This window comes from Leopardus geoffroyi, chromosome E1 (genome assembly GCF_018350155.1).
Source record: "Leopardus geoffroyi isolate Oge1 chromosome E1, O.geoffroyi_Oge1_pat1.0, whole genome shotgun sequence".
NCBI lineage: Eukaryota > Metazoa > Chordata > Mammalia > Carnivora > Felidae > Leopardus > Leopardus geoffroyi.
Window position 1 is genome coordinate 38,348,372 of NC_059330.1, and position 20,518 is coordinate 38,368,889.

At 38.3% G+C, this 20,518-nt stretch overlaps 1 protein-coding gene across 4 annotated transcripts in view; it reads right to left on the reverse strand.

Moving 5' to 3' along the window:
* The window catches only part of FBXL20 (F-box and leucine rich repeat protein 20), a 102,452-nt gene that overhangs the window by 34,534 nt on the left and 47,400 nt on the right, over positions 1-20,518 (reverse strand). For all 4 annotated transcript variants that reach the window (XM_045488673.1, XM_045488674.1, XM_045488676.1 and 1 more), the window contains exons 2-3: positions 11,757-11,818; positions 1,719-1,773 (exon numbers count right to left, since the gene is read on the reverse strand). In XM_045488673.1, coding sequence (XP_045344629.1) covers positions 1,719-1,773; positions 11,757-11,818 — 117 coding nt within the window. The remainder of the gene's footprint in view (positions 1-1,718; positions 1,774-11,756; positions 11,819-20,518) is intronic.

Consider the following 20,518-nt stretch of genomic DNA (forward strand, 5'->3'; position numbering starts at 1 on the left):
AGTCTCCATTTAATGAAAATTGGTGTTGTGCTTTCCTTTAAGTTAAAACATAAAAGGGAAGAGAAACCTACAAATGAAAACAATTAAAATTCACTCAAATCAACATTTGTGACATGAGACCCTGCAACTAAACATGTTTAGACACTGGCCTGGGTATTTTGTTTCTCAATGATGACCTCAGCTTCATACGGAGATATTAAGGAAACCCTATTCATTTGTACCAGCCACGTCTAAAGCAACCACTCAAGTACAGGGGACAAAAAAGTCATGAAGAGAAAACATCAGAATACTGCTGATGGTTTCCAAAGTAGCTGATACACAGATTTAGTAGGTTTTTATGACGCAGAATTACATTAAGGTTAGCAAGACACCGTGAATTTTTGATGGTAAGTTTTATGGGTTATTTTGAAGGAAGTAGTGTTGGTTATTTGAAAACCTGCACACACCTACAAAGATAAAAACCATACTTTATAATAGAACCGTGTTATATATCCAGCACCTAGGACTGTATCTGATACACAGTAGTTTCTCAGTGTTTATTAACCGAAAAAGCAAAAAGCCATTTCCAGCTTATAAAAAAAAGATGACTGCAGGTGTTCATTCATTTTAAGTTAATCATTATATATCTGTATCACAAAAGAGAGTTGAATGGTTCATAAAACAAATTTCCCATAACACAACACAGAATCCACTCTATATTAGTAGCAGCCAGTAAGATTATGACGTTTCAGTTTTGTCAAACAATGTCAATTAACAAAAATAGATAATTAAGTGAAATAAAAAACTTAGAGAATGCCCTATAGTTTTTTAATAAATTAATTTCTGGCTATTATCTTTTGATAATATGAGAAACTGAAAACAATTGATAATTGAAAGTAATATGGGGAAAAAAATGAGAATTAGATTCTCAAGAGCCTCTGTGTGTGGGATGTGTGTGTGTGTGTGTGTGTGTGTGTGTGTGTATATAAAATGAATTAGGAAAACTTAATGAAACACTATTTTGTTATAATTCAGAGGAGAGCCTAACCTTTTTTTTTTTTTATTTTTAAATTTTTTTTTTTTTTTTTTCAACGTTTATTTATTTTTGGGACAGAAAGAGACAGAGCATGAACGGGGGAGGGGCAGAGAGAGAAGGAGACACAGAATTGGAAACAGGCTCCAGGCTCTGAGCCATCAGCCCAGAGCCCGACGCGGGGCTCGAACTCCCGGACCGCGAGATCGTGACCTGGCTGAAGTCGGACGCTTAACCGACTGCGCCACCCAGGCGCCCCAAGAGAGCCTAACCTTTTGATTTGCACGTATAATACTTTTTTCTTGAAAATGTTTCCTGTTTACATTAAACAAATAGTCAAGAATTCCAAAAAACTGGGGAGCTTGGGTGGCTCACTTGGTTAAGTGTCTGATTCTTGATTTCAGCTCAGGTCACGATGTCAGAGTTGAGTTCAAGCCCCGCACTGAGCTCTACGCTAGCAGAGGGGAGCCTGAGATTTTCTCTCTCTCCCTCTCTCTCTGCCCTCCCTCCCGTCTCTCTCAGAAAAACAAAACAAACAAACAAAAAAACCAAAAAATTGATAGAGACATATAGTAGAATCTTACTATAGAATTACATAGGTTTGGGAATGCCATGGATGAAATAACATTCTCTGAAACATACAACATCTGAAGTAAATGATCTGCCTACTACAGATCTCCCCCATAATCACATCAATCATTCTTACCCTGGAGACCTGAGCACAGCGACACAAGGTAACAACATCCAGAAAAGAAAATATCCTAAAAAGAGAGGGAGACAAGCTTTATTATATGATAAATGAGTTTCTCTTGATTTTTACCTATAAATAACTTGGCTATGTTAATACATGCACGAAAAGAGAGAAGTTCTTTTGAACAAACACAAAAGCTGGAGCAACTTACAACTTAATACTGCCCATATAAAACATTGGGCAATCTTTTACTTGAGAATGTACGTACAAGTACCATACAAGTTCAATTACTTACATCAAGGGATGATAAAATATTTCTAACTGATATAATTTGTTAAAAGCAAAAAAATAATTTTCACACTTCTGGCTATCCAAAAGAGGGCTAGGGGAGTTTTAACTTTATAAAGAATTTTATGGTTATGAGGGAAAAAAGATTAAATAATAGAGTAACTCTTAAAAATTAGTGACTGTAAAATGTTAAATCTCTAATTCTAATTTAGGAAATTATAAATCTCATTTACCACATTAATGTCAAGAAACACTGCCTAGAATTTTACTCAGTCTTACAGAGGTTAAATATTTATTTTGAAGCATTGTTATTGGAAATAATTGATTTGCTTAAAGTGTGGTGACTCCCTACACTACACTACACTAGAAGCCACCTGTAAAAACAGGTCAGAGCATCCTGGCAATAAATGCAAGGGTCGTGTCTTTTTAAAGCCCTCCTTACTCATGAGCACCTGTAAAGGTCATTTTAATCTGAATAGTAAGCTAAACTCTTTTGTAAGTGGCAACAAGTGTAATATAGTATATGCTTTAAAGGTTTAAGTAAATTAAAGTTAATTTTGCTTTAAGAATTTTATAAATTCTCTGGGCACCTGGGGGGGCTCTGTCGGCAATATTTCATGCATATCGTAATCTTATATGTAAATCAGTATGTCAGCTATAACGCTGGAATCCATTTTATTTTTATTTATTAAATTTGTCTCCAGAGTACTTGAGATGGCTTGGATCAGGAGCAAATAATAATAAATACAAATAAACTATGAGGACCATGAAAAATATTTTTTAAAGTAGAAAACCAAAGCCAGAAAGGAAACAGATGTACCCTTGGAAGAGTTTACATAGTTGCTATAGAGGAGTCTCACATTTAGTTTTAAATTTCTTGGTAGCATAAACAAAATAATATTCTTAACAGGAAAGAAGAAACATATACATTATACCATAAAATCAGAGCTCTTTCTAGCACTACTTTTTTTTTTTTTTTTAAGAATTTTTCTATGTGTTTATTTAATTTTGTAAGAGACACAAAATGTGAGTGGGGGAGGGGCAGAGAGGGAGACACAGAATCCGAAGCAGGCTCCAGGCTCTGAGCTGTCAGCACAGAGCCTGATGTGGGGCTCTAACTCACCAACTGTGAATCATGACCTGAGCCAAATTCGGACACTTAACCAACTGAGTCTCCAGGCGCCTCTCTAGTACTACTTTCTAAGAGAAATTTCTCAAAGGAGTCTACTTAGATTTGGTGGATAAAGTCCCAAAGCAAATTCAGTCACAGATTTCATATGGTCACATCTTGTAGCACCTTTATAATAGTTAAAAACAAAATAATAGTATATAAAAATGCATGCTTCTGACAGTCCAGTTGATCCAAGGCTACTTTTGGCCACAAGTAATAGAAACCCTAACGGAGATGGGCTTAAACCGTAAGGGAGGTTATTTCATACAAAAGGAAATACAAAGAACAGGCTGCCTGCATCTCAAGGTTAATTGATTTAGGGGATCCACAATGTCATCAGCAATTTTCTGTTTATTCTGCTAGGAACAGCATCAGCTTGGTCCTAAAAGCTCTTTTCTTTATAGGCACAGGATGGATGCCAGCAAATACTGGATCAACATGTGTCTTTGTTCACTCTGAGGGGAGAGATAGGCAGGCATTTATACTGCAATAAAGCCTCTTCTCAGGTCTCATTAGCCTAAATTGGCGTAGGCCTTAACCAATCACTGTGACAGGTTTAGACTAATTAACTGGGCTGAAGTGGATGCTAGAAAGTCAATTACAGTGTCCACCACAGACAGAATATAGCATACTTAAAGGAATCATGAATGTCCTACAGACAATCTTCTATAAATATCACTTCTCTTAAGTTTTCGTAAGATTAGCACAAGGATTGTATTTCTTATAAGGTCCTACAACTGAAATATCCTTAGTTGTGGATTGATGATTGATCCCTGTACTTCAAATCAGTGAACAAGTATATCTGTCATCCTTTGATGGAAAATAAAAGGCCTAACCATGACTTCATCCCAATAAAGCACCACCCTAACTTTTGCACTGAGTTTTATTTCCTCAAGACAAAATTATAAGTTATTTCCAGCATGTCAACAAATGGTTAATGAATTGCTCAAAATTCTATACCAAAGAGCATAGCTAAGATGACTTTTGTTTGGAAAATGTTCATAGAAGGTGATATGGCCAGTTGCTCAACATAGTAAAAAAAAAAAAAAAAAAAAAAAAAAATCAGTCTCATTAACATTCCTATAGAGCTTTTCATTTAGAGAGACAGAACTTCTCTGGTCAACTTAGTCTAGCTAATAATTAAGCAGCTGATTACTTGTACACCTGAGGAACTCAATGGTTTAGTGTGCTACATGGGATTTCCAGATATGAATAGATTAGGTTTGCATAATTTCTAATCAGTATAATCTTGGTTAGGTAACTGTAAGTAGTTGGATAAAAGACCAGTTGTCTGATGTGTCCTCTCCAGATCTGTAACAATAAAATCATTTCAAAAACACATGAGATACTTGTTTTTCTATTCTTTACGGCCAGGGGTATGCATCTAGCTTATTTAAGAGCAGTTTTGCATTGAGATTCAAGTTAAAAAGGAGATAAAAAGCACAGCCCTAATTTCAGACGCTGAAGATGATCTGATCTTGTGGAGGTTGTGTCTGCCAACTCTGACCCACTTATTAATGTGGAATGTATGGTCTTTATGTTCACATTAATAACCAAATATGTATAGAGAGCTCTTATAGTTTAATCCGTAACAGAATCTAAACCAAAGAGTCAAAGCTCTTGTCCATGATAGCTACAGGTAACATACATTGCTTTTAGCAGAATTCTTCACAAGATCATGAATAACCAAAATGTCATAATTAACCTAAAGTCCTCTCACTTACAACAGGGGTAAAACCTGTATCTAGTAAACCTACATCTGTAGTTTGACAATAAAAGACACTAGCATACAGCTTTAGTGAACCGTTCCTGCAAACTGATGGTCTCTTGTGAGGAATAAGAAGGTTGCAATTTTGAAAATGTGGTGTAGTTTCCACCGGACGGTAGACAAGTATCAGAACTTTAAATTTGGAGCAGGCCTTAACACATCATGTAGCCAAAGATCTTCGTCTAGTCTCTTAAAAAAAAACTTTTTTTTTTTTTAATTTATTTATTTTGAGACAGGGGGAGAGAAAGAGAGAGAGAGCGAGCCAGGGAGGGGGGGGAGACAGAGGATATGAAGCGGGCTCTGCATGGACAGCAGAGAGCCTGGTTGTGGGGCTCGAACTCATGAACTGTGAGATCATGACCTGAGCCGAAGGCAGACACTTAACCCACTGAGCCACCCAAATGCCCCTAAAATTTTTTTATTTTTTTAAAGGTTTTATTTATTTTTGACAGGGAGAGAGACAGAGCACAAGTTGGGGAGGGTCAGAGAGACAGGGAGACACAGAATTGGAAACAGGCTCCAGGCTCTGAACTGTCAGAACAGAGCCCAACGCGGGGCTCAAACTCACGAACTGTGTGATCATGACCTGAGCCGAAGTCAGATGCTTTACCAACTGAGCCATCCAGGTGCCCCCAAAACCTTTATTAACAAGGGGCGCCTGGGTGGCTCAGATGATTGACTGAGCGACTCTTGATATCATCTCAGGTCATGATCTCACAGTCCAGGACTATAGAGTCCTGTGTCGGGCTCTGAGCTGACAGCACAGAACCTGCTTAGGATTCTCTCTCCCTCTCTCTCAAAATAAATGATAAACTCAAAAAACAAAAACAAAAACAAAACAAAACAAACACTTAGAAAAATACAGGGGCGCCTGGGTGGCTCAGTAGGTTAAGCCTCTGACTTCGGCTCAGGTCATGATCTCACGGTCCATGAGTTCGAGCCCCACGTCGGGCTCTGTGCTGACGGCTCAGAGTCTGGAGCCTGTTTCGGATTCTGTGTCTCCCTCTCTCACTGACCCTCCCCTGTTCATGCTCTGTCTCTCTCTGTCTCAAAAATAAATAAATGTTAAAAAAAAAAAGAAAGAAAAATACAAAGTGGTAAACAAATGGCTTTCTTATCCCTGCTCTCTCAATACCCCCTGCCAAAAGCCTATTCTTCCCTCCAAAGGTAGCAGATGTAGGGGCGCCTGGGTGGCTCAGTCGGTTAAGTGTCTGACTTCGGCTCAGGTCATGATCTCGCAGTGTGTGGGTTCGGGCCCCGCGTCGGGCTCTGTGCTGACAGCTCAGAGCCTGGAGCCTGCTTCGAATTCTGTGTCTCCCTCTCTCTCTGCCCCTCCCCTGCTCATACTCTGTCTTTCTCTGTCTCTCAAAAATAAATAAATGTTAAAAACTGAAGAAGCAGGAAGAGTAAAAAAAAAAAAAAAAAAAAAAATTAAAAAAAACAAAGGTAGCAGATGTATCTACTTATATCTAGATATATAATATGTACAGTACTTAGCACGTCTTCATGTATGCATATTTTATATTTTTCAAAAATGAAAACATGATATAAATATGCTCCCACAACTTGTTTTTGTTTCTGTCATTTAATAATTTGACATCTTGGGGCACCTGGGTGGCTCAGTCATTTGACCATCTGACTCTGGATTTCGGCTCATGTCATGATCTCACAGTTCGTGGGTTCAAACCCCATGTCGGGCTCTGTGTTGACAGCTCGGAGCTTCCTTGGGATTCTCTCTCTCTGACTCTCACCTGCTTGCACTCATGCGCACACTCTGTCTCTCTCAAGATAAATAAACTTAAAAAAATACATAATCATTGACATCTTTTTAGGTCAGCTCATGTAGCTCTACCTCATTCTTTATTTATTTTTAAGTTTTAGTGTTTATTTATTTTTGAAGAGCAGAGAGACAAAGCGTGAGCAGGGTAGGGCAGAGAGAGGGAGACACAGAATCCAAAGCAGACTCCAGGCTCTGAGTTGTCAGCACAGCACAGTTCAGGGCTCGAACTCATGAGTGGTAAGATCATGACCTGAGCTAAAGTCGGAAGTTTAACCGACTGTGCCACCCAGGCGTCCTCTTTACCTTATTCTTTTAAAAGGCAGCTAAGTACAATAAATAGTCCAATGACTGACTGAATATACCATAATTTATTTAAGCATTTTTACTTATGTATATTAAAACTGTTTCTAACTTTTCATAATTTCAAATAACGCTGCCATGAAAATTCTGCAAACCATTTTTACTCATATGTTTGCTTCTACAGGTAATGATATGTGTATCTCTTAAAGTACACTGTCAAATTACTCTCCAAAAAAGTTGTACCTATGGACATGCCTGTTGTATGACTTGAATTATCCAGCTATACCCTCTCCAGGACCACTCTGTGTTTTTTAACTTTTTTAATAAGAATTATGTTAAGAGGTGCTGTTCAAGAAGGTTTGGGATATTTGTCATAAGACTGTGAAGCCAAAGGAAGTTAGGAATAAATCCTTTTTACAGAACCATACTATAGATAACCATATCCCAAAATCTACTTTCAGTATTGATTTTATCAATCAGTCCCATGTTCTCTACCAGGGATTTAGTATTAAGGACTTGGGCTTTCTTTTTTTGTACCATAATGAGTTTTATGTATAATTAGACCCTATCTTCTTCCACATGATGTCTCAGTTGTCTTTTTGTCTCTCGGTATTCTTTATCAGGAGTGGGGAAGGTGAGGTCTACTTTGTTTAAACCTGGGCAGCCTTGGGGAGCCTGGGTGGCTCAGTCAGTTGAGCACCTGACTTTGGCTCAGGTCATGATCTTACAGTTGGTGAGTTTGAGCCCCACGTCGGGCTCTGGGCTGACAGCTCAGAGCCTGGAGCCTGCTTCAGATTCTGTGTGTGTCTCTCTCTCTCTGCTCCTCCTCCACTCATGCTGTATCTGTCTCTCAAAAATAAAAGTTAAACAAGTTTTTTTTAATCTGGGTAGCCTAAAGCCAGGCCAGTTTTTCAACAGTCTATTGAGAAGAAATGGGGAAAGACTTTAATTGAAGCAATCAAGAAGATCCTTAGACAACAGCAGACCCTTCATTCCATCTCAGTCTTCCTATCTCTTTGATCTTAACCATTCTAGCTATCAGGGCATCTGGCTGGCCCAGTCTGTACAGCACACAACTCTTGATCTCAGGGTTGTGAGTTCAAGCCCCACACTAGGCGTGGAGCCTACTTAAAAAAAAAGAGTACAACACAGTGATTTGTATACATTATGAAATGCTCACCACATAAGTGTTGTTATCATGTGTCACTTAACCATTCTGGTTACAGACATGGGTATTTCAGAATGAGTTATGTAAAGCGTTAAAGTGTAGAGAAAAGGACCACTGTCAACATGATCTTAGGTACTTAGCCTGAAGATGATGAAAAACAGGAAGGTGCTAAGTATAATCTAGTTTATTATTCTGGCTTATTATAGAGATAACAATTTAATTTCCTCTTGATTTATGCTATAGATCTATATTTATAACTCCACTGGGTTTTTTTTCAAGTTATTTATTTTGAGAGGGGGGAGACGATGAGAGTGAGAGAGGGGCAGAGAGAGGAAACAGAATCCCAAGCAGGCTCTGCATTGTCAATGCAGAGTCAGACACAGAGTTCGAACCTTGAACCCATCAACCATGAGCTCATGACTTGAGCTCAAAGCAAGAGTTGGACGCCCAACTGACTGAGCTACCCAGGCTCCCTGATGTTTTAATTTAAGTTAATGTTATGATATTTGGACAAGTAAATGCTTATTGTGAGCTCACCCCCCAACAAAAAAACACTGCTCTCACTAAAACCTGGCAGCCTGTCCCATCAATCTTTATATTGGGTTTCTAAAGATAATTATCTTCATTGTCAAGTACGTAGAATAAATAGAAGTCAAAATTTACAAAATAATAGTAGATATTTGGATGGACTACATATGGAGTGGAAGAAGAGATTTAAGCCCTGACATAGATCACATTCATCTTACTAGGGAGCCAAATCAGGACTGGAAAGACCAAGCTCTTATATTTGTCTTCTCTCTTTCTTTCTTTTTAATGTACTGTAATGTTAAAATCCAGGTGAAAAGCTAACTCATTTGGGATCTTGATATTCAGAACCCCAGTCAGTACATTCTAACAATGGAATTAGGATTGTTGAGACACATGCTTCAGAGTCTCCTAGGTCTGCATTTGGCCTCCAGCCATGTCTGTCTATAGTGCTTTCTTTTGTGGAGAAAAGGTTACTAAAGTCTAACTAGGATCATTATCTATAAAGTTTCTCACCTATGCCCCCCTAGGCGTAATATTATATTTATACAAATTGCTCAGGGATTAGTGATGTGTTTGCAGAAACATGATCTTTCAATTATGAAACTCCACATAAAGGTACTATACAGTAGATGATAGGAAAAAGCAGGGGCATTTTAGCAATTCAAAAATGTTTGTTGCATTAAATAAACTTATTGTTTTAGGAATTGAGGTACATAAGTTGGGGGTATCTATATTTATTTGGGAGTGGTTAGTAATCTGTACTGAAGAAGATGGGAGATTTATATCCACAGTGTTGTGCAGCCATAATCACTAATTTCAGAACATTTCATCATTCCCAAAAGAAACCCTGTGCCCACTAGCAGTCACTCCCCATCATCCCTCACCACAGACCCTGGCAACTTCTAACTCCATGGATCTGTCTATCCTAGATATTTCATATAAGTGGAATTATACAGTATGTGGCGTTTATGTCTGTCTTCCATGGAGAAAAACTCCAACAAAAAAAACGTAAACCATAAGACGGTGCAGCTAATTACCAAAGGATTAATTTCCCTGAATCTTAGTAAGTCTTTAAGTAAACTACTATAGTACAATGTAATGCCAGTATTTAAAACATTGAAGTATGTCTTAGTGTACTCAGTTCATAATAACAGTAAAGAATATAACCCATTTAGGGGCACCTGGGTGGCTCAGTTGGTTAAGCGGCCAACTTTGGCTCAGGTCAGGATCTTACGGTTTGTGAGTTCAGGCCCCGTTGTTGGGCTCTGTGCTGACAGCTCAGAGCCTGGAGCCTGCTTCTGATTCTGTGTCTCCCTCTTTTTCTGCCCACTCCCCAACTCTGTCTCTCAAAACTGAATAAACGCTTAAAAAATTTTTTTTAAAAAAAGAATATAACCCATTTAAAAATATTTTTCTTTAAGATGGTGCCATTATAATTTTGCTAAAATTTGAGGGATACTCAAGATATCTAGGATACATCTCCAACAGTTCTGAGTAGCTTAGCACGTATTGCTATTATTTCAATTATAGTCAACCTGCATGTATGAATGCATTGCTTCCATGGAAAAATCCATTCCAAGTTCAATTCAGTTATTTTTTCTTAGTATCTCCATTGTATGAAGTATTACATAAAGATTTAGAAGAATACAGTCCCCGCTTGCAAAGTAGTGAAGGAGTCAGACGTGCAAATCCTTAGAAATGCCAGGAATACTTTTCTTTATCGGCAACAGGGCAAGATTATTTTCCATCGTGAGCATGGATTGGGCTGGTTATGAGCTAGACTGTGGCAGCAGCTCAGACCAAGAAATAGATGTTCCAGTACAACTTGTTAACTTCCAACATTTGCAAAAGGGAATGTACCTTTCTTTCTTTTTTAAAAAATTTTTAAAATTTATTCTTGAAGGAGAGAGAGAGAGAGAGAATGAGTGGGGGAGGAACAGAGAGAGAGAGAGAGAGAGAGAGAGACAGAGACAGAGACAGAGACAGTTTGAAGCAGGCTCCAGGCTCTAAGCTGTCAGCACAGAGCCCGATGTGGGGCTCGAACTCACAAACTGTGAGATCATGACCTGAGCCAAAGTCAGACGCTTAACAGACTGAGCCACCCAGCCACCCCTAAAATGTACCTTTCTTTCTAAGTCACGATATTCAACATAAGTGAACAAAGAATGGGATGATTAAGTACCCAAATAATGGGCACTGAAAACAACTCCCCTAGTTTTCCTAGGTGATTCCTAGGTCAGATGCATGTAAATTAGGGGTTTTGTGTTTTATGTTGTGGGTGATCCCAAATGTAATTTCTAGAGAACTAACTAAAAATAAGGAGGGTAAAATTATAACTGTAATAGAAGGAAAGAGTTTAAAATCACTTTTACCTTTTTATCTTTAAAATAAAGGTCTGTAACTCTTCTTTACAGTACCTCAATATATGTAATATTTTGTTGCAAATACAAGTTACTTCATGGTCATATTTACTTTAGGAATAAGCAGTGGGGGCAAGGGATGGATCAGAATCACTTCAAAAAATCAGCACTGGGGTACCTGGGTGGCTCAGTAGGTTAAGTGTCCGACTTTGGCTCAGGTCATCTCATCTCATGGTTGGTGGGTTCCAGCCCTGCATCGGGCTCTGTGCTGACAGCTGAGAGCCTGGAGCCTGCTTTGGATTCTGTGTCTCCCTCTCTCTGCCCACCCCCCTGCCCCCCGCTCCCCGCTCATGCTCTGTCTCTCAAAAATAAACAAACATTTAAAAAGATGAGCACTATAATAAAATAAAATGTATTATCTCCTTCACATTCTATCTAAGAATAGGGCAAAAGAAAACAAGTAAACAAAATCATATATAAGTACAAATCAGGAGAGAACTGTTACTAAACATTTAAAATTTTGATTCATATCTAGAAAACAGAGTTAAGATTAACAAAACAACCAATAAATTTACAAATTCAGATAATCCAGATGCTATACATACATGAAAATTATCAAAAAGTCTAAAAATTTTTAAATAGACAATATGACACACACACAACCAAACTAAAATCAGCATTCAGACTTACCGTAATAGGAGTTCTTTGGGAAGTTTTTTATTGATTACAGCTTCATCACTATTTGAGAACATCTGCAAAAACAAAATCAGTTAGTGTTACTTAACATTTTATTATGTTCAACTCAAAGTTTAGAGGCAATCCTCTAAAGAGAGGGGTGGGTAGGTATAGTGCGTATAATAAGCTAAAGTCATATTTTCAGAGACTCTTTAGCCTGAAAAACATCTGAGACATTTAATTTGTTCCTTGTCTGTAGAAAAAATTAATAACAATCAGAGGGATGACATTATGTGGCAGTTATTATTTTAAGTGTTTTTCATGTATTAATGTACTGAATCTTCATATTATCCTTAATCTTCATTTTCCACACAAGGAAACCGAATTGCAAAAGGTCTCGTTGCTTAAAATCACATTACTGTACAGTGACCATTTAAAAGTGCCATTAATGGGGTGCCTGGGTGGCTCAGTCAGTTAAGCATCCGACTTCAACTCAGGTCACGATCTCGCTGTCCATGAGTTCGAGCCCCGCGTCGGGCTCTGGGCTGATGGCTCGGAGCCTGGAGCCTGCTTCTGATTCTGTGTCTCCCTCTCTCTCTGCCCCTCCCCCGTTCATGCTCTGTCTCTCTCTGTCTCAAAAATAAATAAACGTTAAAAAAAAATTTAAAAAAAATAAAAAAATAAAAGTGCCATTAAGAGGAGTGCCTCGGTAGCTCAGTCAGTTGGGTGTCCAACTTTGGCTCAGGTCATCATCTCGCAGTCTGTGGAGTTCGAACCCCGTGTCAGGCTCTGTGCTGACAGCTCAGAACCTGGAGTCTGCTTCGGATTCTGTGTTTCCCTCTCTCTCTGCCCCTCCCCCGTTCAGACTCTGTCTCTCAGTCTCAAAAATAAGTAAAAAAAAAAAAGAAAAAAAACAAAACAAAACAACAAACCATTAAAAAATAAAATAAAATAAAAATGCCTTGCTACCAATCCAAAGTTTAATTTCCTTATGTTTCTCTTCTCTACAGGATTGTTTCAAATTTCTAGCTTGATATACAAGTCTCCTTCATGACCAAACCCCACTATCCACATAACAGTTCATTCATTAGATTTATTGAGTTCCTACCATGTATCGGGCTCTGTGCTGATAAGGTAATTCTCCAAATGTAAGTCACATTTACTTGTTTAAGCAGATGATCAGCAACTGGGATAGGGAACGTTCTCTTCTGAGTTTTATGTAACATGCAGAAAACCGGTAATGCTTCATAACCACATGCAATTTTGATGCACACAACTGATCATTTAACAAATTAATCAAATAACCCACAATGGATACTTTTTTTTTTTTCAACGTTTATTTATTTTTTTTGGGACAGAGAGAGACAGAGCATGAACGGGGGAGGGGCAGAGAGAGAGGGAGACACAGAATTGGAAACAGGCTCCAGGCTCCGAGCCATCAGCCCAGAGCCCGACGCGGGGCTCGAACTCACGGACTGCGAGATCGTGACCTGGCTGAAGTCGGACGCTTAACCGACTGCGCCACCCAGGCGCCCCACAATGGATACTTTTTAAAAAATGTTTTATTTATTTTTGAGAGAGAGAGAGAGAGAGAGCAAGCGAGGAAGGGGCAAAGAGAGGGAGACAGAAGAGCCAAAGCAGTGAGCCAGATGGAGGGCTCAAACTCACGAACTGCAAGATCACGACCTGAACCAAAGTCAGATGCTCAACCGATTGAGCTATCCAGGCGCCATCCACAATGGGTACTTTTAAACAGAGCCACCATTTCTTCCACAAAGGAGATCAAGACTGTAAGCTTGTGCAGTAAGCCACATAAAAAACCAAACACCTATACTCAATAAAAAGCAGAGTAAAAACAGCAAACACATGTCACTGAGGCTGAAATATGTACAGTCCCTGCTATTAAGTATTACACAGATGTCTCCTGACTTCAGGCAATGAACATCTACTGATCACCCTGTCAAATCAGGCACTTTTCAGGGCAACGAGATCCAAGGAAAAGGAGACGTTATCTCTGTAATTCAGGAGCTCTGGCTCTACAACGAACACAGAAATAAGTAAATACTTTATCAATTATTAGAGATAAATGACAAGAGGTATCTGAGAGCAAGGGAAAAAATAACTAATTCTGCCCACAGAGGACATCTAAACTGGGTCTTAAAGGAAGGCCAGAAGTTAATTAGGAAAAAGGGGGAGATAAGATGTATGAAAGCATGAAGGCCTTAGCATTTCATGATTCAAAGTAGAAAAAGTAACGGAAGGGAAGTAAAGAGGTAGGGTAAAGTAGTGGCAAGAATCCCAGACATCCAGAGTAATTACAATAAATATTTTCTGGTAACTCTAACAACCTATCTTCTAGCTAAATAAATGGAAAGCTCCATGAGGGTAGGGGCCATGGCTTTCACATTTGCTCATGATATTTCCAGGATTGAGCACAGAGCCTGATACATGGTAGGAACTCAATAAATCTCATGAATGAACTGTTACGTGGATAGTGGGGTTTGGTCATGAAGGAAACTTGTATATCAAGCTAGAAATTTGAAACAATCCTGTAGAGAAGAGAAACGTAAGGAAATTAAACTTTGGATTGACAGCAAGGACATAAACTAATAATATATTGAAATTATAGTTCAAATAAAAGATGATGAAGGTGTCTGTGAGATTACAGGGCTGGTGGAAATTAAAAAAAAAAAAAGACACTGGAGAAAAGAAGGATTTTTGAAGAAGCAAAAAGACTTGGTGATGGAAAGTTGGACTATCAAGTTTCAGTGTAACAGATAATCTTATAATAAGAGCAATGCTATTAACTGACAATAACATGTTTTAGGAAATTATCTGACATCAAAGAATAATCTACTTCCTCATAATTTCTACCCATTAGTGGAAGCTATTAAAAAATCATCTTTCTTCTATAAGGCAATCTTTCAAATGAAGCCATCATATTCCCTCCTAAACAAGTTTAAGTTCTTCTCAAATGATATAACTTCTAAAACGCTATGTCATTATGATCATTCCTCTCTGGGTACTTTCATAGAGAAGAATGCATGAAGGAGTTATAATGCATTTAAAAAGCGGAATAATCAAGGGTTGATGACATAAATAACAATGTCGTGCAAAGAAAGCTAAAGTATAAATGGAGACCTGGGAGCCTTTTCAGAGTAAGCACATAACATATATCTTAAGCTTAAGATCTTTGGGGAAAAAAAAGCTTTTAAGTACAAAACAGACTCACTAGACACCCAATCTACTACACTCTGCCCAACTCAAATCCACAAAAAGACAATCATTTATATATTAAAAATGCTAAACTCTTTATCTTGTGTACTCTAAGTGTTTATTAAATGCTACATATCTCACTTAGTAAAGCATTTTGCTCTCTTGAATATACACAATAAAGTTGACTAAAAAAACCCCATACACCTGCCATATGTTATTCACAGGACTTCTAGAACTCTAGATATAAAAAGGAACAAAAATCACACCCAGCAGTAATTTCTTTCCTTGCATCAGTCTATATAGACTGAATGGTGTTGTCTCTGTGGGAGCATGAAGGTAAGCAAAGGGAAAAAAGAATACAGTGTCCTGGGAGGATTTGGGAAACACCAGGCTTAGAGGACATCTGTCCAGATTTACATATTCCTCCTCTTCCTTCTGTACATATATATTCTACCTCAAGTTTGCAAGAAAGGATAAAATCAGTGGTTCACAACCTGTGGTCACCTGACCAGTAGCATCGGCATCAACTGGGACTTTGTTAGAAAGGTAAATTCTTGCGCTTTACCCCAGACCTATAGTAACAGAAATGGGGTGAAGGGGAGGTGGAGAAAAATAAGGGGAAGCTGTATTTTTTATTATAATTTTTTTAAGTTTATTTATTTTGAGAGAGAGAGAGAGATAGAGAGAGCGTGAACAGGGGAGGGGCAGAGAGAGGGAGAGAGGATCCCATGCATGCTCCAGGCTCAGAGCTGTCAGCACAAACTCATGAACCGTGAGATCATGACCTGAGCATAAACCAAGAGTTAGAGGCTTAACTGACTGAGCCACCCAGCCGCCCCAGGGCAATTCATATTTTAGAAGCCCTTCAGGTGACACCAATGCTTCCTAAAGTATGAGAATCAATGGACCAGATGAAGCAGATTGCTGATCTCAGGACTTAAGAAATTACAGCTCTATACGATCTATATAACACAATCAGAATATTTTATTATTTGAAGTGACACAGCAGGAGCTTAAAAAATAATCCTAGAGGTAAACATAATAATTTTAGATGTTTTCTAGGAAACCCAAATGCCTTTTCCTCCAGTTCATGGCACTGCTGGTAAAATGTTTCATACAAATGACAGAATATATGTTTTAGATATTTTACTATTAGCTGAATCTAAACTTAAGGTTTCTCATGTAAAATATAAAGGTTGTCAAAACAAGTTAGATCCAGGGCATATAATGAATTACAACAAATTTGTGAAGAATTTTAGATACAATTGTTGCAGGGGAAGTGACTGATCAAATGTTTGACACTCTTAGGTAATCTGGTTTTTAACATGGGAATATAGCAGCATGTATTTTTAACAAGGGAATGTATCATTATGGATTTTTCTAATCTATCCGCAAACAATTACAAGGATGTGGTCATGGGGAAAACATGAAAGCAACTAGTTTGTTCTCTATTAATTGTTTTAAGGTAGAACATCATCCCCCGAACAAACAGACACCGCAAAAGCATTTATCTAGACATAGGACATTCTTAAATATTCAGGTTTTAAAAAATCTAAGTGACATGGTTTGTCATACACTAGCATTTATTGTTGCTGTGTATGAAGCTATAATTTTTTTTTATAAATTATATAGTTGAGAAATATAATGGCAGATAGGTTTAACAAAGTAAATAGTAAAGGAACTACTTGCTCAACAGTGACCCCTGCTGACTAAATTAGAGTATGGTTACCATCTCCAAAAAAGGAAATCTAAAAGATCTGATTCAGCTTTATAGAAGAAATACAAAATTTAATGACTATTTTGGTAGAGAATATTAGTTACCCATTCTCTTCTTCTAGAGTAACAGAATTCCCAATTTTTAGCTAGTACATGGCTATATGGAAAGAAGATTTTATTTCCCTTGCAGCTAGATAAAGCCAGGTTACTAAGTTCTGGCCAATGGGTAGAAGAAAAAGTGATGTGTGCAATTTCAGGAATGTCCTTAAAAGAGAGAAGGTATGCCCCTTCTTACTCCTTCTTTAATTTTGCTGCTTGGAATCTGGTTATGATGACTGAACTCCATTTTGTATCACGAAGTTGAAGGCCACAGTTTTAAAGATAAGCAAAAAATTAGAAAAAGCCTGTAAATGACTTACAGAGACACCATGCCTCTGGACTTTATATGACAGAAAAATAAAATTTTATCATATTTAGGCCATTTTTAATTTGGGTCTCTGATACATGCACCTAAATTTACTTATTTTAGATTTTAATTTTTTTATTACATTTATTTATTTTTGAGAGATAGAGACTGAATGCGAGCGGGGGAGAGGCAGAGAGGGGAGACACAACCAACTGAGCCACCCAGACGCCTCTACTTGCTTTAGATTTTAAAAGGCATCTTTTGGGGTGCCTGGGTGGCTGAGTTGGTTAAGTGTCCAATTCTTGATCTCATCTCAGGTCCTGATCTCAGGGGTATGAGTTCAAGCCCCATGCTGGGCTCTGTGCTGGGCATGAAGCCTACTAACTACAAACAAACAAACAAACAAACAAAGTGACATCTCTTGTTTTGCAAGATGAAGAGTCCTACAGATTAATTACACAAACACCGTGAGTGTATTGTACACTTAAAAATGATTAAGATGGCAAATTTTAAGTTATATGTACTTTTCCAATTAAAAAAATTAAAGTTTTTTTTAAATAAAAATTTAACATTTCTGAATTTAGGACAATTAAAATTATTTCATTTTTAGAAATTTTTAATGTTTATTTTCTTTTAAGAGACAGAGCACGAGAAGGGGAGGGGCAGAGAGAGAGGGAAACACAGAATCTGAAGCAGGCTCCAGGCTCTGAACTGTCAGCACAGAGCCCCATGTGGGGCTCAAACCAATGAACCATGAGATCATGACCTGAGCCAAACTCAGGCGCTCAACTGACTGAGCCACCCAGGCACCCCTAATTTTTGATTTACAATTAAATCAAAAGCATCTTTTGCACTTTATAAAATAATGTTACATTTTTTAATCCAGAGCAAGTTTTAACTATATATAGTAAAGTATAACCAATGGAGGAAAACAAATAAAATAGAACTTAAGGACCATTTGCTTCTCTTCAAGCAGGCTCTGTGCTGTTGTTTATACTATTTTCTCTAAAGCACCTGTGCAACCAAACTTGCCTATTCTATCAGCAGAAACAGACTGACATCCACTGGACATGCATAGGCCATGAAAGCCTTTCCCAATCTCCCTAACAGGATCTAACTGTTTCTTCCCCTACAAAACCACAAAGCACTCCAAAGTTCAGAACACCAGTTCTGAGCTAATGTAGCACTCCTTATATCAGACTATAAAATCTGAGAGGAAAGGGGCCTTTCCTCTACACAGGGGCCACTGTATAGTCAGCAACCAACACACAGTGCCTAGAAACAGGTGAACCAGTGAATGTTATAGTAGGGATCTGTTAATACTCCTCTGATTATAAATTCCCAGCAGGTTTCCATGATTTTATCACTTTGTATCTTTATGGTAGAGTGCCTTGCCCCCAATTTTTTAAATAAAAATATTTAATAAATTGAACGTGACCCTAAACTTGGTAATTAAAACACATATGACATCAGCACAGTAACAAACTGATAATCATTACAACAAACGACTTAACAACTGAAATATCTGGGGAAAAAACAAAATATCTGAAGAAACAAAAGTTTGGAGACTCGGTTTATGGCCCATTTATTTCAAGGAATATGAGCTACATTAAATTTCTTGTTTAAAAAAAGTTGTTAATTACTGTTTTCACGATTATGCAATTTTATATGTATATAGTATTTATTAACAGTAAATAATTCACATACCATAAAGTTCACTGGTTTTAAGTGTACATTCAATAATTTTTAGTAAATCTGTAAAGCTGTGCAACGATCACATTTTCTATGAATTTCCATCATCCCCCAAAATATCCCTCATGCTTATTTGCAATCCATTCATTTGCTGATATCCAACCTCAAGCAACCACTAATTAGCTTTTTGTCTCTTTAGATTTTCCTTTTCTGGACATTCAAAAACAATGGAAACAAAAAACATCTCACTTTTGCATCTGGCTTCCTTATTCTGCATTTCTGAAGCTCATCCATGTTGTAGCATGCACCAATAGTTCATTCCAGTATAAAAATACTGTTGAATACTACTTCAGTTTGTGAAATGCCATATTTTGTTTATCCATTTCAGCTGACAAACATCAAGATTGCTATAAATTTAATATTTTTTTTAAAAAAGTTTATTTAGGGGCGCCTGGGTGGCGCAGTCGGTTAAGCGTCCGACTTCAGCCAGGTCACGATCCTCGCGGTCCGTGAGTTCGAGCCCCGCGTCGGGCTCTGGGCTGATGGCTCAGAGCCTGGAGCCTGTTTCCGATTCTGTGTCTCCCTCTCTCTCTGCCCCTCCCCCGTTCATGCTCTGTCTCTCTCTGTCCCAAAAATAAATAAATGTTGAAAAAAAAAAATTTTAAAAAAAAAATAAAAAAAAAATAAAAAAGTTTATTTATTTTGATAAAGAGAGTGCAAGTGGGGAAGGGGCAGAGAGAGAGAGAGAGAGAGTGAGAGAGAGAGAGAGAAGGAAGGAGAGAGAGAGAATCCCAAGCAGGCTCTGCACCACCAGTGCAGAGTTCCATGTGGGGCTAGAACTCACAAACCAGGAGATCCTGACCCAAGCTGAAGTGGGACGCTTAAATGACTGAGCCATCACTCAGGCACCCCTGCTACAATTTTTTTTTTTAATGATCATGAATAATGCTTCTATGATTATTCTAAGTCTTTGGGTTGATATATGTTTTAATTTCTTATGTATAGAATCTAAGATGGAGAACTGCTGGGTTGTAGTCTATGTTGTTTATTTAAAACAAAAATTTTTTAACATTTATTTATTTTCGAGAGACCGAGCATGGGAGGGGGAGGAGCAGAAAGAGAAAGAGACACAGAATCTGAAGCAGGATCCAGGCTCTGAGCTGTCAGCACAAAGCCTAATGCAGGGCTTGAACCCACCAACTGTGAGATCATGACCTGAGCCAAAGTCAGACGCTTAACCGACTGAGCTACTCAGCAGTGCCCCAAGTTTAAACTTTTAAATTTTTTAAGATCTGTTTTTGAGAGCATGAGCGAGTAGGGGAGGGGCAGAAGGGGAGAGGAGAGAGAGAGAGAGAGAGAGAGAGAGAGAGAGAGAGAGAGAGAGAAAGGGAGGGGTGGGGGTTGAAAATCTCAAGTAGGCTCCACGCTCAGTGCGGAGTCTGATGCAGGGCTCCATCCCAAGACCCTGGGATCATGACCTGAGCAAAAATCAAGAGTCTAATGCTCAACTGACTGAGCCACCCAGGTGCCCCTTAAGATTTCCCCCCCTCCCCCACTCAAGCTCTCTTTCTCTTTCTCAAAAACAAACTAAAAAAACAAAAATTTTTTTAAAGTAATCTCTAAACCCAACATGGGGCTCACTCACAACCCCGAGATCAAGAGTCACATGCTCACCAACTGAGCCAGCCAAGTGCCTCAGTTTATTTTAAACTTTTAAAGAAATGGGGGCGCCTGGGTGGCTCAGTCG